The following is a 17400-nucleotide window of genomic DNA, read 5'->3' on the forward strand; positions in this document are numbered from 1 at the left end:
ATGAACATCTCAAGAGATGTATTTTCTTTGGCAAAGTGTGGCATCTTGAAAGCTTAAACTATGAATGAATAATGTCACCTTCCTAGAAATGGTGCTGAGGTGTTTTCCTGGTATAGCCCGTTGTTTCAGCCTGGATTCACCTGAACTTAGATCATCGGCCACCATTGCCCTTTAATGAACCTGTTGGCAGGTCTGTAAATGAAGGGACCAGATGGGTCGATAGAGGTGGGATATGCGCCATCCTATTGCAAACCTTCCACTCCTCACATGTTCTAGCCTGGCAAGTTCTGTCCCTCTTGCACGTCAGAGGCTCGCTCTGATCTGGCCGCTTTGGTTAGACCGGCCAAAGCGAGGAACACGCGTCTCTTCAGTCTGGGCCGCGGGTCTGAAGGCGTTTGACTGAGGAAGGCTTGAGAAGCTCATGGCAAACAATAGAAGTCATTGTCAACACACACAGACTACTCTACACGAAAGGAGAAAGATAAAGTAAAGTCACAATATCACATCGTTACCTAGGACTCGTATCTGGAAGTCATCACTGGCTTCAGACCACACGACCGGTCCTGATTGGGAATGATAACGGCACTGATACGGCCCTTCATCTGCCTGTTGGATTCCGCTGATGACAAACACGGCCTCGTTTCCAGGAGGACCCTCTTGACGGTGAAGTCTCCCTTTTCTGAATAGAATAAATCTCATATCGTGATACTCCGTTGTGCAATGGATGGTCAGACTTCCTCCTTGCCTGACCACGCTGCCGGGGATCAACTTAACCAATGGTTTCGGGTAGGAATCTGTGATAAGAAAGGAACACGCCAAACATAAATGCCAGAAGCTAACCATGTTCTCCCACCTGCCACGCCTCAGCTTCAGCTATCCCGTCACACAGAGCTTCCCTCCCAAACCTGGGTTGGGGCACTCTCCGATAAGCCTCCCCCCGACCCTTCCCCGCCGACCCTTCCCCGCCGTACAGCAAGGGTTTGTTTCCTCTGAGGTGGTAGCTGTGCGAAGATTTGCACCAGCACTTTGGACTCCCTTTTTATTCAGCGTCCCGCGTCTGTAGGACAAGGAGAGCTTCAAAAAGCACAGGGTGGCATATATTACACTGGGGGTCCTTGTGCCCCTGCCTCGTGGAGTACCGTCTCCTCTCCTAACCTGTGACAGCCAGCCGGAGACTCAAGGCCAGTGCGGGGCAGTGATATATATACATCTGTGGGGAAATCCGCGGCACTTGAATTTCGGGTGATAACCAGAACAAAATATTCATAAAATAACCTTCCTAATCCAGAGGCGCGCACAGCACGAAATCAACACAGGACACGCGAACGTTTCACTGCTCTCACCTCGGAGTGTTACCTCCACGGAGTTACTGGGTTCAGATTGAATGCGGAGGGTTCCTTTTGAATAATACAGGCAGTGATAGCGCCCCTCGTGCCCCGTGTTTACATCAGTGAAGTGGAAGACGGCCTCAGTTCCAGGAGGTTCTTGTGCTGGGAAGGAGCGTTCACCTCTGTACAGAGCAAATACCACATCTGTACGTGACCCCGTGCACGTCAAGGTCAGGTTTCCTCCTCTCACGGTCACGCTGCCGGAGGTGATCCGAAGGGACGGTTTCGGGAAGGGTTCTGTAGCCACAATAAAACAAAGGATGGTCACTGCTTAGAATAAAAGATCACGCCTACTTGCCACAGTCTCTGTGATTCTGTTAAGGTAACTTATCCATAGCTGCCAAGTATTCAGAATGTTTCTAGCGTGCTTATGGGTGACATTTCTATGCTTATGTGTACACTTTACTATAAATATACCAAACCATTTATAGAAGGGTTATGACATAAATTAACAGTTACAGCCCCTTTTCTGCAACGCGGGGCTCTAGAAATGGCTTTATTGCTTATAAAGGGCGTGTGCCTCTGCTGCAAGACATGAAAATTAAGTCTTGCTCGGCACTGTAAGGAGTTAGCGTATGCCTTGTTACTACATCACCTCATGGCAAGATATGTCTTGGGCTGTGATAAGCTGCTATCAAGTAAGGCTAATTCCCCTTCCTAATGCGTGATACTTTTAGCAGTTACTAGCTTTTGTTGGTGATATCAATTACCTTCTGGAATTTGTATTTCCTTTTTTGTTGGTTGTTGGCTTCAAAGTCAGTACTGCTGAAAATGCGCGGCAGGTCGGCAGCCCCATTCATAGCTGTCACGTTTGCCAGGTCTATGCATGACTAATTAGTACAGCCCTTGTTTGTTTTAGTATTCTGGGACTTGTAGTCCTTGCTTTATACTGGATTAAATAAAACTACAAGAATTTGAAGGAAAAAACGGGACTGGGCTAACTAGTCACACATGGACCTGGGAAAGTCGGCAGATGTGTGACCCTTTAAGGTCAGCTGAACAAAACAGTTATGGCAATGTAATGAGATGAAGTTCACATAATGTTGTGCACTAAAACAGGCTTTAAAACGGCTTGAACCTTCCTGAAAGTTGATTAACCAATCTAACATAATAATCCCTTGGCATTTCTAAACTTGCTGCTATGAGCCTCTCTCAGACATCTGTCTTCCTTCTTTGCCTTTCTATGTCAGTTGCTACCTTTTTCCATCTTTTACTAAAACCTTTTTAAATTCTCGTTTGTTCTGCATAAAACTGTAAGTAGATAAAAAAAACACACATAGTTTGCCCCCTCCTCCTCTTTGTAGAGATAACTAACCTAATCCAAAAACGTTCTAGCTAGGTGGCTTGTAAGACAGTTAAAAGCAAAATCGTTTGTGCAGAGATCCCCACATCCTACAGTGCCATCTGTGCAGAATAGATTAACTGTTTATCCTGTAGCCATGCACCGGAATTCATAACAGAGGTAAACTCAATACGTTTCACCTTCAGAAGCCTGGCACACACATTGGACACTCTGTAGTTGCAGTGATTAACACCATTTACTCCTATAGATAGGCCATTTACACGCACTTTCCACCCCGCCTACATCTGTCAGTACAGCAGACATGCTTTATCTGCCCTTCATCCATTTGCAGAGACCTCAGGCTCTCCATATGCCCTTCCTTCATGTGCAAATACCAATTACAGCTCTTGTTTTCTAATCTGGGAATGCATTCATGTTAAAGAGCACTTGGATGGCACACAAGGGTCTATTGTTGCAAGAAATGAATACCTCCCTGTCTCCTTAGGCCACCTTCTACACACTCGGGCCAGATGTAGCAAGCTTTTTGCATGGTGTAAACAGCGAATTTCGCTGTTTGCGCCATGCAAAAAGCACATTGCGATGCTCATTCCCATTTTGCGAGTCGGTAACCTGGTTACCGACTTGCAAAATGGAAATGCGACTCGCAAATAGGAAGGGGTGTTCCCCTTCCCATTTGCGATTCGCATCGCGATGTAGAATTGCTTTGTGACTGCGAACGCGGTTGCAAAGCAATTCACAGTTACCACCAGTGTCACACTGGTGGTAACCCATTCACAAAAGGGAAGAGGTCCCCATGGGACCTCTTCCCCTTTGTGAATGGCCCTGAAAACATTTTTTCAGAGCAGGCTATGGTCCTATGGACCACTGCCTGCTCTGAAAAAATGAAACATAAACGTTTCATTTTTTCGTTTGTATTGCAACTCGTTTTCCTTTAAGGAAAACGGGCTGCAATACAAAAAAAAAGAACTGCTTTATTTAAAAAGCAGTCACAGACATGGTGGTCTGCTGTCTCCAGCAGGCCACCATCCCTGTGAGTGCGGCAAATCGCAAGGGGGTCGCAAATTGCGACCACCTCATTAAGGTGGGTCCTTGCGACCCCCTTGCGATTCGCAGATGGTGTCAGGGACACCATCCTGCATCCGGGTTTGCAACTCGCAAATTGCGAGTCGCAAACCCAAAATGTCGTACATCTAGCCCTCAATGTCCTCCTTGACCCACTACACTCCAAACGTTTCTTAGGGATCTGTTTAAGTGGACAACAGATCTTTTAATTGCTCGCTTCAGGAAAATAAGGGCTCTTCTAAGGGCGTAGCAGAGGACAGCAGCTCTTGTTAAGGGTTCAACATGAGATATTGTGGGATCTCTCATGTGGGAGGACAGCAGTTCTTCCAATAGGTCTCTGCAGGAAAACTACTGGTCTTCTTTGGGCTCCCTGTAGGGGTACAAGGGCTGTTCTCAGGGATTCTCGCAAGAAAACAAGAGCTCTTCCGAGTGTGCGCTACAGGAGGTCAGTGGGTCTTTTCAGGGATCTCTTTTGCAGGAGCTGGGCTACTCTCATTAAAGCCTGGAGCAGGGGCACAGCTGTTCTCCATAGTGCCTCACATAGAGAGGGCCTGAGTTCCATGCAAGAGAACAAAAGCTCTTCTCAGAATCTCTCCTCTGCAGGGACAGCACCTCTTAGAAGTGATATGTGTAGAAGTACATCAGCTCTTTTGTGGCATCCCGTACAGCACTTTTATGAAGGCTTAATGCAGGAGGAATGAAGGTTAGTCCTAGGGGTCCACTTGGCAAAGCCTGCATGTGACATATCTGTCTTTTTATTGGAGAGGAATTTGTGCACCATGACACGTCAGACCAGGGCTTTAAGTAAGATGGAAAAAATGGAGTGTCTCTAAAAAGAGCATAGCCTATGCATTTAAGGAGTGGGGCATAAACACATAAATTAAATTTCTGTGATTCTCATGGTACCCCCCTGAGCTTTTTGTTCCTACACTCAGATATATAATACAACAAACATACACCTAAACCAGCCAGGGCTACTGGCTTTGTCAACACTTGTTAGCTGCTTAAGATAAATTATAAGAACAAAGATTTTGTTGTAAATAATATTGAAAATGTTTAAATTCTGAAATTTGTAGAGCCTCTGAATTAAACATTAGGAAGGCCTGTGGAAGGGGTAGTGGTCTTCAAAGTGTCTCAGGCTCTACTGTTATGTACAGTCTGTTAGCCGTGTACACCCTTTTTCTCTTCACATTTCCTCCACCTGCATATCTCACACCTCATCTCTTTCCTCTTCAGCATCGTTTTCACTCTTTCCTGAATGCATTTCCTCCAATTTTTTCACTTCACCACTCCAAACACACAATGCACCCACTGACCTGAAGCACTGCATTTTCTTTTACTCACTGCCTCTAGGAAATGCTGTCTGCACAATTTAATGGTTCTACTTTATACTTAAAGGGTCACATGTACGTAAGTGTTTTCCATTTCCTAACTGTGCGATTTGCAATTTCAGGCCATTAGGAAATGCAAAATGCCATTTTGGAATGTACAAAAAGCTGTTTTGGTGGCACAAAATGTTTTTTTTTATCCAGTAGAAATTGTATTTTAGGAATCGCTAAATAAGAAATCATAAATAGGGATTTCCAAATAACGATTCACTAACAACATGTACAAAGGATTTCCTGATTGCGAATAGTTGCAAAAGGGCTGTTGGACTTTTGCTTCTGCAGGGTCATCCCCAGACTTTTTTGCCTCCTGCCTCCTATATTTTTCTGACATGTTGCTGTTGGCTTTTCAACTCTGAGCACTTTACCACTGCTAACCAGTGCTAAAGTGTATATGCTCTCCTGTTTAAATTGTATGTAAGTGGTTTATCCATGATTGGCATATTTGATTTACTAGTAAGTCCCTAGTAAGGTGCACTAGAGGTGCCAGGGCCTGTAAATCAAATGCTACTAGTGGGCCTGCAGCACTGGTTGTGCCACCCACATAAGTAGCTCTGTAATCATGTCTCAGACCTGCCACTGCAGTGTCTGTATGTGTATTTTTACACTGTAAATTCGACTTGGCAAGTGTACCCACTTGCCAGGCCTAAACCTTCCCTTTCCTTACATGTAAGGCACCCCTAAGGTATGCCCTAGGTAGCCCCAAGGGCAGGGTGCAGTGTATGGATAAGGTAGGACATATAGTAATGTGGTTTATATGTCCTGACAGTGAAATACTGCCAATTTCGTTTTCACTGTTGCAAGGTCTGTCTCTCTCATAGGATAATATGGGGGCTACCTTTAAATATGATTAAAGTGTAGATTCCCCTAGAGAAGGGATGGACAGGTGGAGTTTGGGATCCCTGAACTCACAATTTAAAAATGCATCTTTTAGTAAAGTTGATTTTGAGATTGTGAGTTGGGAAATGCCACTTTTAGAAAGTGAGCATTTTCTTGCTTAAACCATTCTGTGACTCTGCCTTGTTTGTGGATTCCCTGTCTGGGTCAGTTGACCGTTGGGTTGTTTTTCACCTCACACCAGACAGTGACACAAAGGGAGCTGGGGTGTGATCTGCATTCCTGATTAGCCATCTCTGCTAGGAGGGAGGGGTGGAGTGGTCACTCTCATCTGAAAGGACTGTGCCTGCCTCTGACAATGCTGTCTCCAGCCCCCTGGTGTGTGTCTGAGGCCTTGCCTGGGCAAGGCAGGATTTCACAAGAAGGTGTGAGTCCCCTTTGAAGAAAGGTGACTTCAAAGACTAAAGTGGGTATAAGAAGGGCACCCAAACTTACAAACTTTAGAAACACTTCTGGAATCAAGAGGAACCTCTGCCTGGAGAAGAGCTGATCGCTGAGGAACAAGTGCTGCCCTGCCTGTGACTGTGCTTTGTGGAGCTTTCCTGCAGTGCTGCTTCTGCCAGAGTAAGAGGGCAAAGACTGGACTTTGTGTGCCTTCCATCTTGAAGAAGAAATCTCCAAGGGCTTGATGTAGAGCTTGCCTCCTGTTGTTGAAGTCTCAGGGATAGCAAAGACTTCTTCCTGCCAGCACCTGGAGTCTCTGGAGAGACCCCTACTCTGCTCTGTGGTGCCCTTCCAGTTCCTGGGACCCTGAAAGGAGAGGCTGGCAGCCTAAGGACAAAAATACACGCACCGAGCGCCGTGCGGAGAAAAGATCGACGCGAATCCGATCGCGGCTGAGAAAACGACGCGACGCCGGCTCCGCAGCTGAGAAACGACGCCGCAGGAAACGCGACCGGAGAATCGACGCCCGGAGCAGGAGAAACGACGCGCAGCATCGCTGACGAAGGCTGAGAGATCGCAACCTGCGCCGCGGGACTTTCGGACCGTCGCGTGGCTGGCTGTTTCGACGCGCATCGCCGTGCCGAGTTGTTTTCGACGCATATAACCGTGCAGGGTTATTTTCGACGCACACCGCCCGTGCGGGGTTATTTTTGACGCAAACCAGGTACATTTACACGCTAGCAGCGCTAGTGTGTTGTTACAACTACCTAAAGACTCTTTTTATTTTAAACCTTTAAAAAAATCATAACTTGACTTGTGTATGTTGGATTTTTGTCGTTTTGGTCTTGTTTTGTCTAGATAAATATTTCCTATTTTTCTAAACTGGTGTTGTGTCATTTTGTAGTGTTTTCATTAAGTTACTGTGTGTGTTGGTACAAATACTTTACGCCCAGCACTCTGAGGTTAAGCCTACTGCTCTGCCAAGCTACCAAGGGGGTAAGCAGGGGTTAGCTGAGGGTGATTCTCTTTTACCCTAACTAGAGTGAGGGTCCTTGCTTGAACAGGGGGTAACCTGACTGTCAACCAAAGACCCCATTTCTAACATTGGTGACCAGCGGTCGGGATTGGACTTGTATTTGTACTTGACATACAGTAATTAAGTGTACACTACTGTTTTGATCTCAGACCACTACGTGACCACATACTACTTGTCTTGTGATTCTGCTTTTTGTTCTCTGATGTCCTCCTGGAAGTATTGATGATATTTTTGGACTTTGTTTTTTGGTTGTGAAGCCTTTGCAGAAATGGAAGTCAATTTCTGGCACCTATCTATGTATAAAAAGTGGCAGCTTAAAGCATTCTGCATGGAAAGGGGACTGGCTGTGAACAAGGAATCCAGAAGGGAGGATCTTGAGTCAGCCCTGTTTCAGGATGAATTGAAACGTTGTCAGGCAACACCACCAAATGAGTCTGAGGAGGATAACTATTCTGAGGAGGAGGACTACTCCAAAGAGGAGGGCAGTGGCCCTGAGGAGGGAACAGAAAGAGATGATAGGCTCCTAGCTCGAATCCGGAGTCTGGAAGAGCTTAAGAGGGCCGAGGAGAAGAGAGCCTTAGTCCTGGCAGAAAGGAGGAGGGACTTAGAGATTAAAAAAATGATTTATGCTTACGAGCTTAAATTGAAAGAGCTGGAAGTCATGAGGGCTGAGTCCAGCTGGAATGGTGGCAGCAACAATTGTATATCCAGTGATGCTGCAGAAGTACACATGCCCAGAGAGGTGGTGCCCTACTTGAAGGAGGGAGTTAACACACGCCAGGAGGTTCAGGGGTATGAGGTAGCTCCAGTGATGCACAGGGTCTCTGAGGTGGATTGGGGAACTGGCATGGGGAGTCATATTCCTACTGGTGGGAGGGACACTCTACTGACTCTAGTTGAGAGTGACAGGGAGAGGGGTTCCCCCCAGGTAGAAGTCCTGGTTATGGAGTGTGAAAACATCCCAGAAGAGTGTGGGTTGAGTGTCAGGGACAGTCAGGTACTGTCTCACCAGTCTCAGGAGGGTGATGTGGGGTGCTTTGTCAAAGCAGAGTCACTGGGTGGTTGGGTGAAGGGTACTTTGGTTAATTCATGTGAGGGGCTGAGTGATGTAATTGCTGGAGAGCATATGTCTAGTCCTTATTTTCCAGAGCTATGCCAACACCAGGTGGAGTGTGAGTTCTCTGACCCCAGGGAGCTTACAATGGAGGCAGACTTCTGGGTGAGTACCAGAGAGTCTGAAGAGGCATTTGGGGGTGCTCCTGAGAGGAGTGGTCTAGGTAGTTCCCAACCAGGTGAGGTAGGGAAGGATTGTAGTGTCCCAGGTAGGTCCCAGTGTAGTGGGATGGGTGAGGGACCCCATGTCCAGTCTCAGAGGAGAGGGAATGGGGATGGGTTGAGGCCCAAGGTGCCCGAGATCCGGTCCCAGGTCCTGGAGGGTTCCCTGCGGGAACACCAGGAGGGGAGCCTAGCCTGTACCATAGGGCCATCTGTTGAGGGAGACCCCACAGTGTCAGGAGAACTTGGGGGGGCGGCTGTAGCCAGCGTCCCACCAGTTCTGGTGTCTGGCAGTACCACTCCTAGTGAGGGGGTGCAGAAGTCCAGACAGAGGGTTGAGAGGGGGTTGCGGACCCCAGTGGAGAACCTGGAGGGTCAGGGGTCAGCTCTGAGAGCAGAGCCCCCCATGAATGACCTTGGTGAGACCATTTCTGGGCTGGGGGGAATCCAGACTCTGTCACATGGGCAGAGGTCAGGAGACCTGCGCCAGCCAGACTCTTGTGTGGCCCTTCGGGACAGTGTGTCCCTTGAGGGGGGTAAGTGTGCCCCCCTGGAAGTCCTGGTGTGCCAGGCAATGGTTCAACCGCAGGGTGGTGACTCTGGGTTGAATGATCAGGTTCAGGGGGTAAACTCTGACCTGATGGGGGGTAAGTGTGCTCCCAAGGAAGTCCTGGTGTGCCAGGCAGTGGTTCAACCGCAGGGTGGTGACCCTGGGTTGGATGACCAGGTTCAGAGGGTAAACTCTGACCTGGTAGGGGGTAGGTATGCCCCCCAGGAAGTCCTGGTTTGCCAGGCAGTGATCCAGTCTGTGGGTACAGACCCTGGATTGGGAGGCCAGGTTAAGGGTGTCTCCCCTGACCTGGAGGAAGGGGCTACTGCTAACAGTGCCCCTACCATGTTGTCTTCTGGGGGGGCCACTCCTAGTTGGGTGGTTCAGGACCCCAGAGGAGAGGGCAGGGGGAGGGAAGCCTCACCCCTGGCCCTGGTCCAACCTGAAGGTACAGACCCCAGGTTGGAGGATCAGTTGCAGGTTAACATCCCTGCACTGATGGAAGAATTGTGCAGGACTGCTTCTACAAGCACCCTGACAGTTTTTGACTCTGGGGGTGCCGCTTCTGTAGGGAGGTTACAGAGCCCCAGAGGGGAGGACCAGGGTCAGGTTGTCATCCCTGACCTGGTGGAAGAGAGAGTGGTCAAAGGGTGCCAGGCACCTGGGGCTACCACCCCCCACTCTCCACAGTCACAGTGGTTAGAGAGGCCTGAGGTCGGGCTCTCATCCCTGACAGTTGTCTGGGGCCACTGTGGCTTGCTGTCCTGGTGGACAGAGTTGCCCCTGGGGGGGGGAGGACGAGAGTCACACCCCGGGGGTGGAGTGGGCAACACCACTGTGTTGGCCCTGGTGGTATTATCTGCCCATTGCAATACATCTGTGAGCAAAGTAAAGTTAGGTGTTGCACAGATGGTGTCTGTAGATGTGGAGAAGGGTTCCCCATGGGTTAGCTTAGTGGGCCCTGAGAGTATGGACAGAGGGATCCAACTGGAGTCAGGAAGGCGTAGAACTGGAACATGCCCCTGCTGTTGTGGGCCTGGGTCCCTGTTCTATCGCCCCAATCAGGGAAGTACATCAAGGTATTGATTGTTCTCCCCTGGCTTTAGGCTGGTAGGGGGTCGTGTTGGACTTTTGCTTCTGCAGGGTCATCCCCAGACTTTTTTGCCTCCTGCCTCCTATATTTTTCTGACATGTTGCTGTTGGCTTTTCAACTCTGAGCACTTTACCACTGCTAACCAGTGCTAAAGTGTATATGCTCTCCTGTTTAAATTGTATGTAAGTGGTTTATCCATGATTGGCATATTTGATTTACTAGTAAGTCCCTAGTAAGGTGCACTAGAGGTGCCAGGGCCTGTAAATCAAATGCTACTAGTGGGCCTGCAGCACTGGTTGTGCCACCCACATAAGTAGCTCTGTAATCATGTCTCAGACCTGCCACTGCAGTGTCTGTATGTGTATTTTTACACTGTAAATTCGACTTGGCAAGTGTACCCACTTGCCAGGCCTAAACCTTCCCTTTCCTTACATGTAAGGCACCCCTAAGGTATGCCCTAGGTAGCCCCAAGGGCAGGGTGCAGTGTATGGATAAGGTAGGACATATAGTAATGTGGTTTATATGTCCTGACAGTGAAATACTGCCAATTTCGTTTTCACTGTTGCAAGGTCTGTCTCTCTCATAGGATAATATGGGGGCTACCTTTAAATATGATTAAAGTGTAGATTCCCCTAGAGAAGGGATGGACAGGTGGAGTTTGGGATCCCTGAACTCACAATTTAAAAATGCATCTTTTAGTAAAGTTGATTTTGAGATTGTGAGTTGGGAAATGCCACTTTTAGAAAGTGAGCATTTTCTTGCTTAAACCATTCTGTGACTCTGCCTTGTTTGTGGATTCCCTGTCTGGGTCAGTTGACCGTTGGGTTGTTTTTCACCTCACACCAGACAGTGACACAAAGGGAGCTGGGGTGTGATCTGCATTCCTGATTAGCCATCTCTGCTAGGAGGGAGGGGTGGAGTGGTCACTCTCATCTGAAAGGACTGTGCCTGCCTCTGACAATGCTGTCTCCAGCCCCCTGGTGTGTGTCTGAGGCCTTGCCTGGGCAAGGCAGGATTTCACAAGAAGGTGTGAGTCCCCTTTGAAGAAAGGTGACTTCAAAGACTAAAGTGGGTATAAGAAGGGCACCCAAACTTACAAACTTTAGAAACACTTCTGGAATCAAGAGGAACCTCTGCCTGGAGAAGAGCTTATCGCTGAGGAACAAGTGCTGCCCTGCCTGTGACTGTGCTTTGTGGAGCTTTCCTGCAGTGCTGCTTCTGCCAGAGTAAGAGGGCAAAGACTGGACTTTGTGTGCCTTCCATCTTGAAGAAGAAATCTCCAAGGGCTTGATGTAGAGCTTGCCTCCTGTTGTTGAAGTCTCAGGGATAGCAAAGACTTCTTCCTGCCAGCACCTGGAGTCTCTGGAGAGACCCCTACTCTGCTCTGTGGTGCCCTTCCAGTTCCTGGGACCCTGAAAGGAGAGGCTGGCAGCCTAAGGACAAAAATACACGCACCGAGCGCCGTGCGGAGAAAAGATCGACGCGAATCCGATCGCGGCTGAGAAAACGACGCGACGCCGGCTCCGCAGCTGAGAAACGACGCCGCAGGAAACGCGACCGGAGAATCGACGCCCGGAGCAGGAGAAACGACGCGCAGCATCGCTGACGAAGGCTGAGAGATCGCAACCTGCGCCGCGGGACTTTCGGACCGTCGCGTGGCTGGCTGTTTCGACGCGCATCGCCGTGCCGAGTTGTTTTCGACGCATATAACCGTGCAGGGTTATTTTCGACGCACACCGCCCGTGCGGGGTTATTTTTGACGCAAATCAGGTACATTTACACGCTAGCAGCGCTAGTGTGTTGTTACAACTACCTAAAGACTCTTTTTATTTTAAACCTTTAAAAAAATCATAACTTGACTTGTGTATGTTGGATTTTTGTCGTTTTGGTCTTGTTTTGTCTAGATAAATATTTCCTATTTTTCTAAACTGGTGTTGTGTCATTTTGTAGTGTTTTCATTAAGTTACTGTGTGTGTTGGTACAAATACTTTACGCCCAGCACTCTGAGGTTAAGCCTACTGCTCTGCCAAGCTACCAAGGGGGTAAGCAGGGGTTAGCTGAGGGTGATTCTCTTTTACCCTAACTAGAGTGAGGGTCCTTGCTTGAACAGGGGGTAACCTGACTGTCAACCAAAGACCCCATTTCTAACAAGGGCTATTCAGGAAATGCAATTACCATCAATCTGCAACTGGTGGTAACCAGGTGCCATATGTACCAAAGTTCGGATTAGGGATTTCCTAATACCAAATACCTATACATCGCTATTAGTGGAATACACAGTTACATATATCTTGTTTTGCGATTGCCAATAGCGATTTCTACAGATCTGCTATTAGAAAATTAGTAATCAGAACTTTTGTACATATGGCCCAAAGTAACAAGAGTGATGCGGAGAGAGAAAGAGAGAGATGCAGAGGATGGAGGGCGGAGTCACGGTCTGCCAGAGCATCAAGTGCTGGATCACGCTCTGAGCTCACAGAGCAGAGCAACTTTGCGCCATTCACTCCTCAATCAACCATAGGCCTTTGGGACCAAGCCCCCTGCTCCTGGCCCTGCGGTCTAAGCTCCGCCCCCGGGTGCTCAGTGAGTGCACACATTGTACCCCAGTCCGCTCCAGTGTCACTTGCCAAACTCTGACGCCATTACTAAGCCAGAGATCAGGTGAGAAAAGGAGGAATTGGGAGCCAAGGGGGTTTTCTGACAGGACAGGAGGAGATTGCAGACAGCGGCAATACCAGCAGCATTAGGCTTCTGTATTGTAGGCACCAGCTAGTAACTCACTGAAAAGGCCAGTCCAGTCACTGGTGGGTCTTACATTCCTCTCTGGACCTGCCTCCCTCCTGCACTGCCTGCTTCAGCGCCCTCAACATAATTTCACGACAACCATCGGCATAACACTGGACCAATGGGCCAGAAGGCCACATAAGGCACCTGTATCAGAGGCCAAGGCAGCAGCCAGAATAAGAATACGTACCAGTACCAGTGATGGCACTGAACCGTCACACAAATTAATATTGTAAGAGCCCTCAAAGTGTCATATGAGTGTTTAGCAGGATCCCATCAGAGGCACCACTGCGAGATTGTGATGGGGGAAAGGGCTTCCAGGATCTCACTACCCCTTGCACCCTTCGATACGGACACAGTCATGGAGGCCAAGGCTCGCAACAACTGTGAAGTGGTGCTTTAAGTAAGAAGACTTCAGGCACAGATAGGAGTGCACCAGTCCATTTTCGAGTATTAGGGAAACCATCCAGCTAATACAAGAGCAAAATGCAGCAAACAAAAGCCAGGACAAAGCTCCTAAGGGCAGGGAGCTCATATAAAAGACCTAACGGCACAAAAACTTCCCTGAAAGCCTATTGCAAAAGGGCAGCCACAATATCAACTAAAACAAACAGGGATGTGAAGGCTTACATGCAATCAAGGAAGCTGTGTGTTATAAATTGGGTTTCTGGTTGGCAGAGGTATGCACCCAGTTTAAGCAGGAGCCACAATCCTAGTCAGGGTAAGTCAGATACACATGATAAACTAACCAGTGCTTACCCTCTGGTAGCTTGGCACAGACCAGTCAGGCTTAACTTAATAGGCAATGTGTAAAGTATTTGTACAACACTTCAAACAGTAAAAAAGTGAAAACAATACACAAAAAGACACAACAACTGACTAGAAAAATAGACTTTAATTTTATGAACAAAACAAGACCAGAACAATAAAAAGAAGAAAAAATAAGTAGAAGTCGAGATGATTATGCGGGCGAGCGGTGCAGTTCTGGTGCAAGTGGGCCTGTTAATGGTTGCAAAGAGCCCAAAAGCTTGAGTCAGGAGCCAAAAAAACATTTCTAAGGTTCCAGGACCGGAGAGGCACCTCTTGGGAGCCAGGAGCTGGATGAAGACAAGTCCAGGGTCTGCAGCAGGTGAGCTCTAAGTCTTTTGTGTCCCTGAGACTTCAGAAAACAGAAGGCAAGCCAGCAAGGCTTTGGAGTAACTTTGGTTGTTGGATTTAGAGATGAAGGTCAAGTCCCTCTCACTCCCAAGCAAGAGGGCAGCAGGTCAGCTTAGTAAAACAGGAGTCCAGCAGAGTAGCAGCTCAGCAGAGTGGCAGTCCTTGTAGCAGGACAGCAGTCCTTCTTCCTGGCAGACTATCTGCAGGTCCAGAAATGTAATGAGTTGCTGGTGCCAGAGGTTGTGCCTTTGAAAGTGAGAGAGACTTCAAAGAAGAGTCTTTGAAGTGCACAGAAGTCCTCCCTTCCTTCCCTGAATCCAAACTCACTACAGGGGGGGTATGCAGCCCTTTATGTGGGGCAGCACACTGCCCATTCAGGTGTAAGAATCACCCCTCCTCCCATCCTGTCCAGGATGGCCTATCAGGCTGTGGATGGCCCATCAGTCACACCTAATCACCCTTTGTGTGTGACTGTCAAGAGGGATGCACAAGCCCAGCTGTCATCCCACCCCAGACATGTATTGGAGTCAGGCAGCAGGCACCAAATAACCAAAGTAAGAAAATGCCAACTTTTTAAAAGTATACTAATACCTTGTTACCTTGGCTGATAATGACTCAGTGGATAATTTATTTACAACTGTCTAAAAGTGGCATTGTTAGGACTGGCATTTAAAATCCACTTTACCATAAGATGTGATTTTAAATTGTGAGTCCAGAGATACCAAACTTGACAAACATACCTCTTCCAGATTGTGAGCTACCCTTATAAGATGAGATAAAGTGATCCCAATGTTATCCTTCTGGAGAGATAGGCCATGCAGTAGTGAAAAATGAACTTAAGTGTTTTTCACTACCAGAACATGTAAAACCTAAAACTACATGTCCTGCTTTTTTAATGCACTGCACCCTGCCCTTGGGCTGTCCACGTCCTCCCCTAGGGGTGACATATGTATTTGAAAGGAAAGTTTAGGCTTGGCAAGAAGTTTAGCTTGCCAGGTAGACATGGCAGTTTAAAGCTGCACACAGAGGCTCTGCAATGGCAGGCCTAAGACATGGTTAAGGAGCTACTTTAGTATGTCGCACAATCAGTGTTACGGGCCCACTAGTAGCATTTAATTTACAGACTCTGGGCACATGTAGTGCACTTTGCTAGGGACTTTTTTTAATTAAATATGCCAATTGGGTATGAGCCAATGTTACCATGTTTAGAGGAGAGAGCACATACACTTTTGCACTGATTAGCTGTTGTAATATGCCCAGAGACATAAAACCAACAAAAACGAGGTCAGAAAAAGAGGAGGGAGAAGGTAAAAAGTTTGGGGTGACCCTTCAGATAGGGCCTTTTTCCAACACTGTGCTATAGCGATGGTGATGCCACAGAAGCCTGTAATGCTAGTCAATTGACCCGGCAGTTTAAAGTACTGTTAATCGAGGCAAAAGATATTGAGTGAAATCAACAGTGGGTGAGACACCTCCAAAGGTGCTCCCTGTCCTGCTTAGAACAACAGCTAATGGTCCTACTGTTGGTCCAACAGAAGGCACAATATTTGCAGGTCCAATTCCTGAGAAAACCATTAAAAGTGAGGGGAATGTGTTTAATTGTGGAAAAACGCCATAAGGTTGAAGTGAGTTGAAAAGGATGAGCCAGGAAAGCATCGCTGTTAGAAATGGGGTCTTTGGTTGACAGTCAGGTTACACCCTGTTTAAGCAAGGACCCTCACTCTAGTCAGGGTAAAAGAGAATCACCCTCAGCTAACCCCTGCTTACCCCCTTGGTAGCTTGGCAGAGCAGTAGGCTTAACTTCAGAGTGCTAGGTGTAAAGTATTTGTACCAACACACACAGTAACTTAATGAAAACACTACAAAATGACACAACACCGGTTTAGAAAAATAGGAAATATTTATCTAAACAAAACAAGACCAAAACGACAAAAATCCGACATACACAAGCCAAGTTATGAATTTTTAGAGATTAAACTCAAAAATAGAGCTTAGAAACAAAAATGCTTTGAGGAGATGTTAACACGGCGTTGTGACGGAGTCGTTCCCAACAAGCCGACACCAGCGGCGCCGGACACGGAGTCGTGTAGACCCCCAGGTACAGTACCTTTGGTGAAGAGTGAAAACAAGCCGATGCGCGAAGTCGGGAATCGCGGCGTCTGTGCGAAATGTTGAATCCGTGCACTTCGAGCGGCGTCGGTCACGACGTGGTGCGGCGACTTCCACGGAGTCGCGGACTTCAGCGGGGCTACTGCGGCGTCGGGCCTGCGAAGAGCGTCGCGTTCCAGCGAAGGTCACGGCGTCAGGTGCAGGCGGCGTTACCGGATTCAACAGCGGCGTCGGTCCGAAGTCGTCCGAAGTCGATTTCCTTGGATTCCACCAGCTTTCCTTTCAAGGGCCCAGGGACTGGATAGGGCACCACTTGTCGGGGCAGGAGTCTCTCCAGAGACTCCAGGTGCTGGCAGAGAGAAGTCTTTGCTGTCCCTGAGACTTCAAACAACAGGAGGCAAGCTCTAACTCAAGCCCTTGGAGATTTCTTCACAAGATGGAAGGCACACAAAGTCCAGTCTTTGCCCTCTTACTCTGGCAGAAGCAGCAGTGCAGGAAAGCTCCACAAAGCACAGTCACAGGCAGGGCAGCACTTCTTCCTCAGCTATCAGCTCTTCTCCAGGCAGAGGTTCCTCTTGGTTCCAGAAGTGTTTCTAAAGTCTGTAGATATGGGTGCACTTCTTATACCCATTTTAGTATTTGAAGTCACCTTTCTTCAAAGGGGACTCACACCTACTTGTGAAATCCTGCCTTGCCCAGGCAAGGCATCAGACACACAGCAGGGGGTTGGAGCCGGCATTGTCAGAGGCAGGCACAGTCCTTTCAGATGAGAGTGACCACTCCACCCCTCCCTCCTAGCAGAGATGGCTAATCAGGAAATGCAGGTTACACCCCAGCCCCCTTTGTGTCACCGTCTGGTGTGAGGTGAAAAACAACCCAACTGTCAAACTGACCCAGACAGGGAATCCACAAACACGGCAGAGTCACAGAATGGTTTAAGCAAGAAAATGCTAACTTTCTAAAAGTGGCATTTTCA

General features: G+C 48.0%; 1 protein-coding gene across 1 annotated transcript in view; it reads right to left on the reverse strand.

Annotated features, from left to right (window-relative positions):
* Positions 1–17400, reverse strand: part of LOC138247403 (immunoglobulin superfamily member 1-like) — a 416459-nt gene that overhangs the window by 258594 nt on the left and 140465 nt on the right. Inside the window, exons 3-4 of the mRNA XM_069202042.1 lie at positions 1344–1625; positions 513–794 (exon numbers count right to left, since the gene is read on the reverse strand). Coding sequence (XP_069058143.1) covers positions 513–794; positions 1344–1625 — 564 coding nt within the window. The remainder of the gene's footprint in view (positions 1–512; positions 795–1343; positions 1626–17400) is intronic.

The sequence above is a fragment of the Pleurodeles waltl genome, chromosome 7 (assembly GCF_031143425.1).
Source record: "Pleurodeles waltl isolate 20211129_DDA chromosome 7, aPleWal1.hap1.20221129, whole genome shotgun sequence".
Lineage (NCBI taxonomy): Eukaryota > Metazoa > Chordata > Amphibia > Caudata > Salamandridae > Pleurodeles > Pleurodeles waltl.